This window comes from Ammodytes marinus, assembly GCF_949987685.1.
Source record: "Ammodytes marinus genome assembly, chromosome: 1".
Classification (NCBI taxonomy): domain Eukaryota; kingdom Metazoa; phylum Chordata; class Actinopteri; order Uranoscopiformes; family Ammodytidae; genus Ammodytes; species Ammodytes marinus.
The window spans coordinates 28,985,146-29,001,029 of NC_137230.1; the positions used below are offsets into that span (position 1 = coordinate 28,985,146).

The 15,884-nt window shown below is 40.6% G+C and overlaps 1 protein-coding gene across 1 annotated transcript; it reads right to left on the bottom strand.

Moving 5' to 3' along the window:
- Positions 1 to 3,677: 3,677 nt before the first annotated feature.
- LOC307252211 (immunoglobulin superfamily containing leucine-rich repeat protein 2-like) lies at positions 3,678 to 5,813 on the bottom strand (the record flags this gene model as incomplete). The annotated part of the gene is made up of 1 exon (XM_080029833.1): positions 3,678 to 5,813. The coding sequence occupies exon 1, from the start codon at positions 5,805 to 5,807 to the stop codon at positions 3,678 to 3,680; it is 2,130 nt and encodes a 709-aa protein (XP_079885959.1). The 5' UTR covers positions 5,808 to 5,813.
- Between the last annotated feature and the right edge of the window lie 10,071 nt (positions 5,814 to 15,884).

The window sequence follows — 15,884 nt, forward strand, 5'->3', positions numbered from 1 at the left end:
GATCCCCCAGTATGACGCTGAGAGCCAAACACGCAAACATCTTTCGGCTGGAGAAGCTGGTGGGTTACGTTTAGGTGGTAGCAGAGGAGACTCAAAAATCAGTACATGTAGTTATGCAACCAGTTACATTTGATGGATTGTTGCAAGTGGTGATATATTTACAGTGATAAATGAACCTGCCTGCACACACTGGTCACCCAATTGAAGTTTAATAATGGATTCTGTGGAGTATATGCACAAAGCAAATATTTCAACCCCAGAATCTCCCATTTTGTTGCACAAAAAGTTTGTTCTGCTTATGCAGTACTGTTGTGGCCATTTGGTTAGTTTATATTGACACACAAGTACAGTAACAGTTCCAGTGCTGATCAATGGCAGCATCAGATAGAGAGTTAGTAAGAGGTCATAGTCAATGTCGATACATTCTGGATCTCTATGTGTGATCAGTGCACTCAAAATCATAAAGGGTTGAAATGTATCAACCAATACAAACACATTTTCAAAACTAGACCAACAACATAATCCACTGTAACTGTAACTTTGCGTTATGTGACACCAATTACCATGTAATATCTATTATTGGCTAAACGTTTATGTGCCCAATAGCTTTTATTTCTATTTCATATTTAAAATAATTATGGGATGAATCATTTGATCAGGTATTGAGGTTAATCACATTGTATATTTTCACACAGAAAGATTACAGTTTTCTATGACAAAATGTATATCCTCTACGCTATTTTAAAGGTGAAGTAAGCGGTTTATTTATGTTAATATAAGTGTTAAATCGCTCTTTATTCATACAGTGATCACTTACAGTACATAATGTGCGCGTTTCATAAAGCCGATCTCTCAGTCAGCTGCTTTGCATGTAATCGGCAAATAAACTTATTGGAGGATCCCGAAATTTTTATCCAATCAGAAGAGAGAACGCTACGAACCGACACTCGTCTCACTCATAAATACTATATACACTCCATGGTCTCACTGCCGGTGCACGCCAGAGCAACAGATGGGTGAATGTGTATGCACCTACAATGGCGGAGCAGGTAAAAATCCTTCCCAATGTCTGTTTTGATGGTTTTTATCATGTTTTATCACACTTATGGATCTGAGATGATGCTAGATAACTAGCTGCTTGAATGCATTAATGTGGTGACGTAGGGACGAGCGAGGGGACTGCTAACTGCAGTAACTGACAGGAAGTTAGCTAAAAGAACCATTCCGCTCACAGCACCTTTAATGTATATACGAATTAAAAGTTCAGGTATGCTGATACATTTGTAATCTCACCTATGTCTCAATTCAAAATTCCAATAAAATGTATGAATAAACTGTCCACTGTTTATCATTATTTCAATTGTCATGTCTTTTATTGTTCAATCCAATTAAAGTGAATCAACTTCAGTTGCAATGCCTTGTTGGCCCTTCATATGCATGCAGTTTTTCTGTGTATCAGACATAGGATGAATGGCTATGTCAAATCTTTCATTAATAAATTGCTGAAGGGTTAATTGAAAGTTTAGAAGAATACGTGATACCAGTACCACAAAATGATGTTTCATGTATTATGGCGATTTGTGTTGGATGGAACATTTCTGAAAGATGAGATTAAAATAAAAGAAACAACAAATTAACTAACTAGCTAACTTTTTAACAAAATAACTAATTACAGTATGATTGTAGTAACAAGACAACAAGAAAAACACAGATGAAAAGACATTCAGTATTCCTTTGTCAAAACTTTATTGAGGCACATAGGAGAAGAAGAGTTAGTGAGGATATTTAAACACTTTGGTAAAAACATACAGTTTCCATAGTTAGCCTACTGGGATATGAAACAGAAACAAGGACAGCAGCAACCACAGACCCAACCATGTTTGAGTCAAGAATAATTGCACAAGACACAGCCTACTGTGACTCACAACAGCAGGCAGCATGCAGGTCTTCTGACAAAGGACCCTGGGAAATACAACGGGATGGACACACATTACCCAGATACAACAAGCCAGTAACTCACATACACACACTCAGATGTGCTTGTACTGTTACACACTGCAGTAGAGTTGGTACATACTATTGAATTAACTTGGCCACTTTTTTTATCACCAAGACAGAAAGATACAGTTTATCTAAAACACCCAGTTTTATTCGACATGAAAACAGTTATCTTTATAGGAAATGCTCACAGTGGAACTGGACAAAAAGCTCATAGCTGCGGGACACAACTGTTTTCTCTTTAATACAGCGCAGGTTTTCTAAACATGTATGCTCTGAATTTCTGTATTTTTAAAGCTACTGCAGCACACCATTAATGCCAGTAGTTTAACGCAGAATATGTTGGTATCTTTTAGTTACAGTTAGCCCACTTAATACTACGTACATCTACAGTATTTTACTTGACATTTCCCTAATCCTTTTGCAAAGCAAGTCACTTGTGACCCAAGACACATTTGATTTAACATGTTTTTTTTTGGTCAAACCTATCTCCATAGTAACTGCCTTTCTCACCCTCACACCAGCCTGCAGATATCAGGACAGTTTGTGCTCTCATCTTGTTTTCACTCACTAGCTGTTTATCAGGAACAGGTTTTAACAAACTTGCTGCTTTAAATAAACAGATTAAGGCAATAATTAAGTTGATAATACATTTATTATTATTATTATTATTATTATTATTATTATTATTATTATTATTATTATTATTATTATTATTATTATTATTATTATTATTATTATTATTATTATTATTATTATTATTATTATTATTATTAGTTGTCCTATCTGTTTGTTAGTGTTATTTAAAACTTTAAACATGATGAAATAATGTGATTAATCTCATTTATCGGTTATTTTTAGGGTTGACTCTATGGATGGCACTATCTTCTTCATGCGTCCTATGATTGCCTAATACATGTGAATATTTTAAGCATTTATTCTTTTTAGCGTTTCTATTTTATATGTATTCTTTGTCATTTTTAGTGAGCCAACTAACTTACTAAAGCTGCTAGTAGCTGTTTACCCCTGTGTTAAGTCTTTGTGTTAAGCTATGCAAAGCTAAGCTAAACTAACTGGTTGCTGGCTGTAGCTGAATATTTACCAAACGGACATGAAAGTAATCTTGTTGTTCTCGTCTTATCCTCTGCAAAAGAAGCTAATTTGCGTATTTCCCTATTCGACATAACTATTCCTTTGACCACTTCTCCAGCCCTGAATGCTTTTTTCCATTTCCGTTTGATAACAGATTTATGATCTTGAGGTTGAGCATCCATTGGAACACACACTGGTTGTTTTTGCTGCTTTTTCTCAGAATTCTACCTTAATATATGACAGAGTTATCTAATTTAAAAAGAGGAAAGCAAACACAAAGTATGGATAACAAGGTCAACATAGCAGAAACCAGGCCTTGATCAGCTTTCACTTAAAAGGTTGGTCTGGAAAACATCCACTGAGAATCCTTGGAGTTTGAGCCCGGGGTGTGGTTTCAAGCGTACTGTATGTGATTTTTGTCAGATCATTGTGAAACAAAAAGCAATATTCTCTGCATCTTTAGCAAGGCTAAAAGGAACCAAAATCTTTGGCACAAAGAAAATAAAAAAAATCCTGTTTTACACTTCAACTAAACGCAAAAGAAAACTTCAATACTGAAATGTCAGAAAGCGTAAAAAAAAAAAATCTTAATTTGGATATTTGTAGTTGCTTATAATATTCACTGCTTCAGCTCCCAAAGGTAACCTATCGCTGTACTCAGATCCCACCTCGCAGTTGTCTAGATTGCCCCTGCACTGGGACAAACTGAAGGACTCCGTTATGATGCTGTCTTCCGTGTCTGCCTCTTTGTCTCCGTCTCCGCTCTCCGTATCCCCGTCTTCTTCGTCCAGCTGGCTGCCGTTGATCTTCCTCTGGGACTCTGTGTGGGGCGCGTGAAGGTTAAAGTTGGAGACTAGGTTCCTCTCCATGTGGTACTGGTCTTTGGCCTTCAGGATCAGCTTGTAGGTCTTGCTGCGGTATGTGTACACCAGGTGGAAGCATGTGGCGCCCAGGAGAGGCACGGTGGACACAGTCAGTAGACAGATGCTGACTGAGATGATGATGAGCAGGTTAGGAACCCTTCTTCTGGTGGTGAACAACACCTGGACCTCGCACTCCTCACCACGGTAGGTCAGACACAGGGAGTAGTTAGTGGAGGGCCGCAAACCGCTGAACAGATACGTGTTGACGCCATCTTTGATCCTCGACCACTGCACGGCTGAGTGTTTGCGGTCGGCGGTGACGCACAGATACAAGCCGTTTGATTGTATGTTTTCAGAAGCTTCCGAGAGGCCATCATCATGCTCTTCACTGTCAGCGTGGATGCTCTCGTCGGCGTTCTTGTTTCTGGGTATGAGAAGAGGATTGAGTCGCACCGTTGCCTCTGTTTCTGCCACCCCTAATGCAATGACACCAAAGTCAAATGTGTACTGCTTGATATCATCCAGGCTTCCATTAAAGACGGGGCTGGAGACATATCTCGTATTAGCCGTCAAGCCGCATTTGCTAGCACGAGATGGATATCTTGTTGCCTCTTCAGAAGGCTCTGAATTGATCTCTACAGCGGGCGGGAAAGTAGGGACGATGTTCACGATGTCTTTTCTCTTTAGATCAGGTATACGGAAAGAGTCAAACACAGAAGTTTTGTCTGTGATTTGGTGTATAAATGGGTGTGTTTTTGTGTAAGTAGGCGTTGTGGTCGTTTGTTTAACGGGTGTTGGTTTTGGTAAAGACACCACCTCCACTGTCACTGAGTCGTCAGCTCTTCCAAATTCATTTGTGGCTGAGCAGCTGTAATTACCGCTGTCTTCCTTCCTGAGGTGTGAAATGACTAGTGTCCCATTATTGAAGACACTGACAGGGTTATGGGACAGTAGGGTGTCCTCATTTGATTCTGCCGAGTCATCCTCAGTGAACGACAACACCATCTCTTTATTCTGGCTTCTGCTGTGAATACTCCACATGACAAGTGGCTTCGGGTTTCCAGCGAATTCACAAGTCAAGACCAATGAACTCCCCTCATAGGAAGTTGTGTTGTGATTATTTGACTCAGTTTGTATTGTGACATTGGGGCTCGTGCACTTTGACTCTGGCAATTTTACGATCACTTCCCCCTTTAGTTTCTCTGGAGTTGCGCAGGTGATCATGTTCTGCTCCATGATTGAGATGGAGGTTTTTGAGATCCAGTCTCTGAGCCAGTCCAGGGAACACGTGCATGCAAAAGGATTTTTAAAAATCTGCAAATGGGACAAAGACACCAAACCATCAAACGTCCCTTCAACTATTGTGATGAATTTGTTATTGTTGAGTCGGAGGGATCTCAGGTCTTTGAGGTTGGAGAAGGCGTCCCTTGGGAGGTGGACCATCTCATTGTGGTTCATCCTCAACAGCTGCAGGCCTGTGAGGTTCTGCAGATCCTCCCATGGAAAGTCTACTATTTTGTTATGGCTGATGTCAAAGTTGCGCAGATGGACCAGAGGCGTGAGGGTCCCTTGTTCGATGGAGATGATCTCATTGTGGGCCATCCACAGTGAAGTCACCTCGGTGACATTATCGAAACTCCCCAGTGGTATAAAGGTGATCTTGTTAGCGGAGAGACTGATGGTTGTGACATTAGAAGGCAAACCCTCCGGAACATCAGTTAAGTCTTTGTAGGAGCATTCAGCAAAATGGCGGCCATATTTATCTGGGCAGGTACAGAGCTCAGGGCATCCAAGTCCAGTGGTGAAGACTGTGGCCGTCCACAGAGTGAAGAGGAGGATGTCTGCAGCTGCCATTTTCTGCTCCTGTAAAACAGATTCACAGTCCATCTATCAATGAGCAGATGAAAGCAGATTTATTCGTCACAATTAATATTAAATGATTATTGTAGCAATTTACAAAGAAAAATACCATACAGGTTTTGGCTTCAAGTAAATGAAGCAGCAAAGCAAAATTAAGACTCAGATAGTTCCAAATTGACCGTCAATTATGCCGTAGCTGAAAACAGAGTCTGACGAGTCTGAGTTTTTCATACTCACACATTCACACACTATTGACAGCTGATAACGATCCTGCAATGCTGTCATTTTATCAGAGTGCAGCCTTTGCTTTCATCAACCAAACAGCTCAGTGTTGGAGCATCAATCTGGGTTGTTATTAAAAGAAAGGTCGTTCCTCCAACCAGGTCATAGCCAGTTTGTATGGATCATTTTGATTGCAAAATTGCATTGTGCAAAATGCAAGACTCTTTCCAAAATGTTTTTTATAATTCCCCTAGTTATTTTCTGAAATGGATTTTACATAAGATAACTACTGATTTCTGTCCTATGTACCGTGAAGTGGTCTTGTAACCATTAGCATTGTTATAATGCAAAAAGCCACAACTACCAGTAGGACCTACCAAACCAAAAATATCCGGGAATTATTTAAATTTTAAATTTTTTAAACTTATTTTCAACACCCTTTTCAATTTGATAATTTCTCTGAAAAAATCTCTGAAACTTCCCCTGACCCAGCCACTTAAATAATAACATTTTACCAACTACATGAAATATATTTTAAATAATGTTATTCGTATTCTCCTGTTATGTAAACTGTAAGCTAACATGCATCTCTCCTGACAATAGACTGCAGAAAGTTCCTGGGATGGCAGAAAAAAAGAAAGGAAAAAAAGAAAAAAAAAAACTGGTGCACAAGCAATTTCGCAGCTCATCCTAACGCCGGCTCGATATTTACCCTGAAGCTGTGTCGATGCACTCGGTTGATAAACTGACAATAGTCCATATTTAATTCAAATAGGAGACGGTTTAAAATGTGTTGTCACTGGCAGAAGCTTCTGGTTTCCAACTACGCAGCAGCCTCCGGTGCTCTGTCCTTGGTGCTGAAAGGCGTCCGCTGTGTTTGTTTACAGCGGTCGGATCTGCTGCATGTCATGCAAAGCGCTTTTACCTTTACCAGCCAAAAACCTCACAACTGTCAAGGCAATGTAACACCACGAGATCAAAGTTCGTCCCCGCACATGAAACATTGATGAGTGGAGGAAATAAGATCCCTCATCTCTGCGTTACCAAGCTAAAACTGGGTGACAAGCTTACCTGCGTTTGTATCCCTATTTTTCTGTGGATAAATCAAAATGCGTACGTCGCTGTTTCCAATGAACGCAGCATAGGAAACATGCTGGTTTGAAGTTTGAGGATAAGTCCGCCTGTCCGATTCTACATAGTGAAAACACGCTTGTACGCTGTGGGCTTTCTCCTGCCTGGGAATGTATGTCACACTGAGTTGTCTCCCCCCTCCTCACAGCTCTGAACAGAGCAGAATCGACGTTTCCAAAAATGTTTTTAAAGGGGAACGACCTTCAACATGACCATCACATTTTACAGCAGGCGACAGATGTAATGGCTACTAATACTATTAATAGCTAGCCTACTAATCATTATAATAAAAGTATTAAAGATGTGTCTTTGTATAACCAATTTGAACCTCATAACGTATTATACAAATGAAAAAGTTGTATAAATAACAAACAACAAGAAGAAAGAAAGTTAAAATATGAAAATACTAACTAATATTTAAAGGGGTACTGCACAGATTTCACACATCACAGTCTGGTTGCAGATGTTGTTGTGTACTACTGCACATGTGAAACATAGTTGCAATAAAAAACTCTTGTGGCTCCAGATGGAGCTGTGTGAAGTCTGACAAACTGCCTTATGTGGTGTCAATGGAGTCAGCCTCGATGACTAAAAGTTTGAATGTGAACAAATCTGTCCTGTGTGGAGTTAGAAAGAGGTTAGCTCACCAGACCTTTTGAGCCTTGGTGTTCATCTGGGCATGAGGCTAGCAGCTTCAGGTCACAATAGCCCATAAGAGAATAGTAACACTATCAAAGCTCTAACTTAACTGTCTGTATTCCAATTGCATTGTGTCAATTACTCTAAACGTCTATTCTTTCATCTGTGCTTCTCAATGTTCATGTCCGTTGAAAACAAAGTAAGGAAAAAGGTGGAACATCTCAAGATGAAAACAGTCAATCAAATAACCTAATTGATCATCAATTGTGATCTATTACTGTAGGCGAACATATTTGCACTCAATAGGCTGACAAATCTGATAACTCATTTGAGGTTTTACTGCAGGCCTGTTTGCATTGTATTACTATGCACGGGATGAAAGAAACTGAAAACAATGAGGTATGAGGCCTGTGTGTGTGTGTGTGTGTGTGTGTGTGTGTGTGTGTGTGTGTGTGTGTGTGTGTGTGTGTGTGTGTGTGTGTGTGTGTGTGTGTGTGAGAGAGAGAGAGAGAGAGAGAGAGAGGTGCAGTAATTGATTAGATATGGGAGCAGAGAGCAGAATGAATCCTCTGAAGAAATGTTGATTCATTTAGTTCAGATCTAATCTGGTCTTCATCATCCTGCCCCGAAATCTCTGCTTCATTACTTTCGGCTTTCTTCTCCTCCTTCGTTCATCCTTTTATCCTTAAAGAAGAGGATGAGTATAGCTCTACATCTGCACAGAGAGATCATTAGTGTTCCTTTCACCCAGTGAGGAAAAAACCCCATCCATCAAAGCAGTCTTTTGTTCTTCTGTTTTAAACCGCAAGATAACAGACAACAGTATGATCAGCAATTTAAAATGAATTTATGAAAGAGAAAAGTTTGTTGTGTAGGAATGTGTAATTTTAGAAGAATGTTCCTCAAGCAATCAAGATGGGGCACAGTATGAGGTTACAATGCAATTTTTTGCACCACAGTCGATTGTGTAGTGGCAAGAAAATTCAAAATAGATACAGCAATACCAATTGTAAGGCAAGGATAGCAACCAAAGCAATAGTAAGATTTATTTTTTATTTTATAAGTGTCAAAAAGAATAAAATGTAAAATACACATACAGCCCAATGGAATGATATCCTCAATTACTGAGAAAAAATAATTGATACGCGAGAAGTTAATCTCTGGATAATTTTTTCAGAAAGTATTGAAACTGGGACTTTTATGTGTATAAGTGAATTCCCTGTTTGCAGCATGTAGGGCAACTCTGTGTCCCATAGGTGGCAGCAATTGACCGGTGAAATCTGCACAAAGTTGTGAATTTTCCAATATCAGCATATCACAGCAGTGGAGTGAAACAGAACCAGGAGTCACCAACAGTTCAAATAGTGCACTTCTTTAGATGATGGTAGGTTGGCATACAACAGTGTCATGCTGAAGCTGCAGGATAATTTGCAAGTTTTACAATATGAAGGAGCAAACTAATGTGGATGTGGGACTTTTCGTTTCCTGAGCAGAGAGAGGCCTGGTTTCCCACTAAATAAGGCATCTGAAAAGAGGAGGAGGCAAAGAGGAGGCATGTTTTCAATCAGCAGGCTGGATCAGGAGACGCATTAGACCTGCTGCAAGGATGGAACAGCTGCGCCATTAATCTGTAAATTTACTTTTCGCTCCATAACAATGTTTTCTCCAAAAGCCGAAATGGTTTTATTTGCATCTATAGCACTTATTTGCACTCAACCCATTAAACAGCTGCAGCTCTGTAAAACAAAATACAGCAATGTCCTCACTTTACAATGTTTTTTTTTTCATAAAGTGATGAAGACATAGCATTTAGTGTTCACATTAAACAGCATGGTAGTGCCTGTTCATACAAAATACACCACCTCATAACAATGATGCACCTTTAGTAAAAAATAATGAATTATATGGTTTCAAGTCACCAATTGATTGACATATTGGAGTAAAGGGAAATAATTGGCTGCCATGAAGGATGGACAACATATTAAACACCGTAGGATGCTTTAAAATGACTGGCAGTAATGGACACAGGGTTTGTTATCAAGAAGGAAAATATCCCTTGTGTGGAACTTTAACTGAATCCTTTGTAATAAACCTAGTTGTCCAACAGATGGCGATACAATACACGAAGAAACATGTACAGTTCAGTTTAGTCGCACCACTTTTAAACATCTTCAAATCTATAACTGGTGCAAGTAGACCACTTGTCGGAGACATTCAAATCCACTCTTTAATATTTAATATATAACTGAATGAGTCTTCATCTGTTTCCATGGTGAGGTGTTATGCTTTATTATACTTAAGAGTGCTACAGGCGCACATTAGAAAAGGGACATTTGAGCCTACTTGATTGTAAAATATATATTTTGTATTTCAAGAGGGAAGTTGGGAATCTGATAGGAAGGAATATGCTGACAGACGTTTCTGGACTTTATTGGTTAAGTGAAGTTAAGTTGCTTTATTTGTCAATCAACAAAAGGCAACATTGAGATGTGTTTTTTTTTGCATTTTATTCCTTCTCAAGACACCACAGTCCAGAGGGGGTCCTCGCGCAGGGTCAGCCTTAGTGCCTTGCTCAATGACACAATGGTAGAGATGGTAAGCATTGTAGATGTTAGACCTTGTCATGCTGTAATGATGTAATGCTTTGACTTGCTTTGATGACGCTGGTGATCACATGGGATTAATAGTTGCATGAGAAGTGAACGAGGCAGATTGAGATTTTGGTCAAATCACTGGGTTGCTGTAACTCTTTTGTACCTAATATTGGTAGATTTAAATAGCACATTGCCTTAGTGACCCACCAGGGGTCAGTCTCTGCAAACTGCTGATGTGGACAAACCCTAACCTACAGGACTTTATTTGAAATTCCAGACCCAATCTCAAAGCTGTACAGACCAATTATGTGTTGGTTTAAAATGATACACAATAGAATAAATAATTATTTCAAAGCATTGTATATGTTCATCAACATGCTCTAATTGATTTGCCAGGTCATTTGGGAAACAGTACAACAAGCTGTACACACATCTTACATTTTCGCCATACAAAGTGAATATGGTGGACGTGTTAGCAAACAGTAGTTTATTTATACAAACAGCAAATACAGAGCATATTACATTCATTTGGAGTTGTGTTCGTGTCACACTTATGCATGTAATTCAAATATAAATTCTCCTTTCTTGACCGACTCCTGGGGGACATTCCTGGCTCTTCGACTACTTAATGCTTCACTTTGTTTATCAATTAGTTGCCAACTTTTGTCATGATTATGCTACAAACCTAAAACTATATATATAAAAAAACATTATAAAAATTCTAAATATTTATGAGATGAGGTAGTCCATAGACTCTTCCATGTTTTTGCAAGAATAACACTGACTTTCTCAGCTGTTCCCTTTAGACACACCTTCTCCGGTTTGTTAAGCAGCTGGCCACCTGCTGTGTCCAAAAACACATCCAGCGTCTTAACATAGCAACGGCGCACACGTACAGTATATGTGCACACGTACAGTATATGATTGAAGGACACCTCCTAGTGAGTCTGAGGGATGGCGAGCGGTGTCATTAAAACACGGGGCCAGGGCATATCCTGACAGAAACCCAGTGTTTATGGAATTTATAAATACTCAAAGTAAGATACATTTCTGGAGTGGTTTGCAGTTGAGATATGGGAATGGATCCAGAGTGCCTTAATATTGGTGGAGTTGGGAAGAACCAGCAATATATAGAATCCTCCCTTGACTGGAGGAGCTGTTTTTCTTTTGTAACGGTAACTTAGGCCTATTTTGAAGTCAGTTGATATATTCAATCCACAGTTCTTAGAACTACTCGGTTAATCAGAAGAAATGGTGAGCAGGTGAGTAATTTGGTGGAACAGGTCAGATAGTAAAACTGGCAGGACTGAAATGACAAGAGAAAACCAAACAGGATGAATATCAGGAATTTCTAATCTTTGAGATTTTTTTTTGTATAGACCAAAGCAGGTGGGCCGACACAGTGTTGCAAACCATTGAATAAAATGGATTATTCAAAACAATGTCTGATTTTCTGAAGAGGCCTTCTTCCCTTTAACATACTTAAACTTTGAGGGCCACCAAAGGTGCATTGCCAGTCAGTCAATCTGCGCTGTTTTGCATCAGAATTTAATCATGTAAACGTTCATATTTCACACAAAATGAGCATCAATGCAAATGGAGTGGAGCCACTGCCCTTAACCACTCCCCACCCCCTCTCCCTTCCTCAGCTCCATCCATTCTCCCCGGTAACTTACACCCCACAGTGGCAATGTGATTTCGGCAGTAATGTGTTTCTATTGCTCTTCCTGTGATGCCCCGCGGTATCTCTGCACCGCTGTACACAGAGCTTGGAGGGCTTTGGAGAGCCCCATTTTCCCCCATAATCTTTCACACTCATCGACATGTAAGCGTGGTGTAATGCACTCGTGCACACACAATGGGTAGAATAAGTGTAAACTCGAAAAAAGAGTCCCTCTCTATGGCTGAGTTGAGGGAGAATTAACATAGTGAAGACACTGCATTATGCAAATGTGTTATGGTTCCTCTCTCTGACAGTGCTGGTAAATTGGATGATGTTTTATGATGATGTAAGAGTGAGTTAAGGCTCGATGGATCAGTGCATTTAATACCTTTGATATGTGTCTCCCTCCTCAGGCCAGGCCCCCCCTTACCTACTCGTCCCGCTCCGAGACGCCAAATTCGTCAGCTTGCCTTGGTGACGCCGCCCACTTGCTGTTATGATTCTTGGCTTTCAGGCTCTACAGAGTCAATAAGACAATAACACAGCGTTGGATTAGGCTGGGGATGAACCGCGGACGAGGCTGACTGTAGCAGCTGAGAGTGTTAAACCTTACTAAAGGGATAAAGGGATTGGAAATGTGTTTTTGGCTGCTGAGTGGCTCACCCTGCAGTCATTTTTATTTAGTTAAAAATAAAAGAGACGCAGCTCTTTTGGAGAGGTTTTGCAGTCATGAAGAGAAGTGGGGATAAAGGGATCATCGGGAAGGTCAGATGCTTAGAAATAAACAAGAATTAATCCTGTTATGGTGGCTAAGGTTGAGGTAAATAAGGGAGTAGTAAGCAATACACACACCAGCACATACACAGACACACACACACACACACACACACACACACACACACACACACACACACACACACACACACACACACACACACACACACACACACACACACACACACACACACACACACACGTATACAGCAACACACACAGGATGGCGGCCTTGGCTTTGTTCTAAGCTCTTAGCCGTTTGTCTAGTGTTACACAGGCTCCATTTACTCCTGATTGCCTGTGACTGATGACCTCTGAACCCAATCCACACAGGTACTGCAGGACCAACCATCAATACTGGCAGCAGGTTGTTTTTGTCTCTAGGCTGCTGGATAAATGATGCCCTTGGTGGACACACACACACACACACACACACACACACACACACACACACACACACACACACACACACACACACACTTCATGTGATGAAGAGTCACTAGTAGACATACTAGTTTTAATAGTTTGTAAAGGTAAACAAGGTTAGGAACCATTCTGCTAATTTGATTTTATACAGTTAAGAAACCAATGGCTGCCTTTAATGGTATAGTACCCTATTCTGAACGTCTATGGTTCTTCCTCGCTTGTCTTCTTGGTCTAATTGTTCAACATCAAAGTAATGCCATTGACGTTTAATGCTTTGCCATCAGAGTGTCCTTGAATGGCCATTAAAATAGCTTTTCATCATGTACTAAACTAAACTGGCATCCATGAATGTCTGAAAGAATGGAAACTGAAAAGCATCCGGTATGCATTTCAAAATGATCTGCAGAAATGTAAACGATATGCAATCTGCAATGTATGGGCAAAACAACCATTAGTGTGAAAACACACTTTCATACATCAACGCAATCGTTTCAAGCTCCCACTTGTTTTTATACCATTGTCAAATCACATTATACTCTGTCAATCACCTGTTTGTGTCCAACTAAAGGCCGTTATTTCAAAATGACACATAAAGGAGACGCTAAAACCTACATTAATGTGTGTGTTCAAACATGAAGAAATGCAAACAAATTTTAGACACCATGCACACACATGCAGTATAGTGTACTGTATGTGTGTGCATGCAGATACACACAGATACTCTCACTCTCCCTTTCACACAGACACAGACACACAGACACACACACACACACAGACACACACACACACACACACACACACACACACACACACACACACACACACACACAAACAAACACACACACACACACACACACACACACACACACACCAATACACACATACCACATCTATCAAGGGTGATGAATCATGGCCTTGTGGCAGGAGGCCTTGATTTTGGGACATCATCCAATATCAGGCCTTGGGGAAAAAGAAGATATGATACACACACAAACACACTATATACTGTGTGTGTGTGTGTGTGTGTGTGTGTGTGTGTGTGTGTGTGTGTGTGTGTGTGTGTGTGTGTGTGTATATATGTATAAACACTCCAACCTCTCCTCCATCCTACTCCCCTTTCGCTTCTTCCCCTTCCCCATCCCCACTGTCTGAACCCCTTGTTACAGATACAGCAGAGTGGGGGCGGGGGAGGGGGGGGGGCAAGTGCCGAGGGCCAGCACACACACACACACACACACACACACACACACACACACACACACACACACACACACACACACACACACACACACACACACACACACAGCAGGTTCCTCCCCTCCTCTGCCCTGTCCCAGCCTCCCATCACACAGGGAGTAAATGTATTCATCTCATCCTCTCCGGCCAGTGAGGTCACAGCCTTATCTCGCCCTCTGCTGTAGCGCTGTCAGCTCACCAGCCACAAACCATAACTTGTAACTGCTAGCAAGAGCGCGGTGTGGTCGGAGGCCAGCCAAGAAGACAGGCCAGTGACCACAGGAAAAAAGAACAAAGAGGAGGAAGGACAGGAGAGACAAGAATGAGAGAGGGGAAAGGAGACGAAAGGACATCGAGAGGGAGGAGGAGACTGGTGTGTCCAGAGAGAAATGATGGAGACTTTAAAAAGGAAAAAGCATAAATAAGAGATGACAAATGACAGATCAGAAGTGTTAAGTCAATACTGAAAGTGAACATCTTATCCAGCTACTTTATTTAGGCTATTATTGAGTCCCATAAAGAACAGCTTTTATAGTGTATATATACATATATGTGCAGGGATAAGCCTTTAAAAATGTATTATCAATAATATTTTACTGGCTCTTTGCACAGCGTAACTGTAATATATCATTAGTTTTAACCAAGATCAGTGCCAGTCAATTTACTGTAACCTTACACTAATGTTTGCAGACAATTTAAATCTTCTTCAAACAAGCAAAAAAAACACACACTGTCCTCTGGGTATTTACTGGAAAAGCTTCTTACTTCCAGGATTCCTGAGTTGCCATTAGGTCTTGGGTATTTGCCTTGCTATAACGGCAAATTACCATCCTTGTAAACTATAGACACTAACTGGCTGCCTAAACTATACATGCCCTGGAATTTACTGAATTTAATTTTCAAGTATAGCCTATAATTTGTTAAAAAATATTGAGGTTTGTGTGTGTGGACAGACATTTGCCACTAAATTGTACTAAAGAGCCATATTCTACTGATAGCACCTAAAGGATCATGACATTCCCTTCCCTTTCTTGCCTTGACTGTTAAGACTGTTGGTGCCTAAAACTGAGTCTCAGTGACTTGTTAAGACGGATGAGTTTCGCAGTAATTCCACAGAGAAATGAGGATTTGTGTGGAGAGGGGGAGGGGAGCGCTGGTGGAGGACAGTGGGGGTGCTGTTGGTGGTGGTATTACATGCAGCGCCCCCCCTCCCCTCGATGGGAAGTGTTTTACAATGCAGCCGTCAGATGTAGAGGAAGGCGCTTCCACCAGAGTCCAGTTAATTAACCACATCAGTTTCTTAATGTGATCAGTTTTAATTAAAACGGAATTTAATCGGGAGCAGTAACAGGAGGGTAGCAGCGGTGACAGTCGGGGGGACGGGGA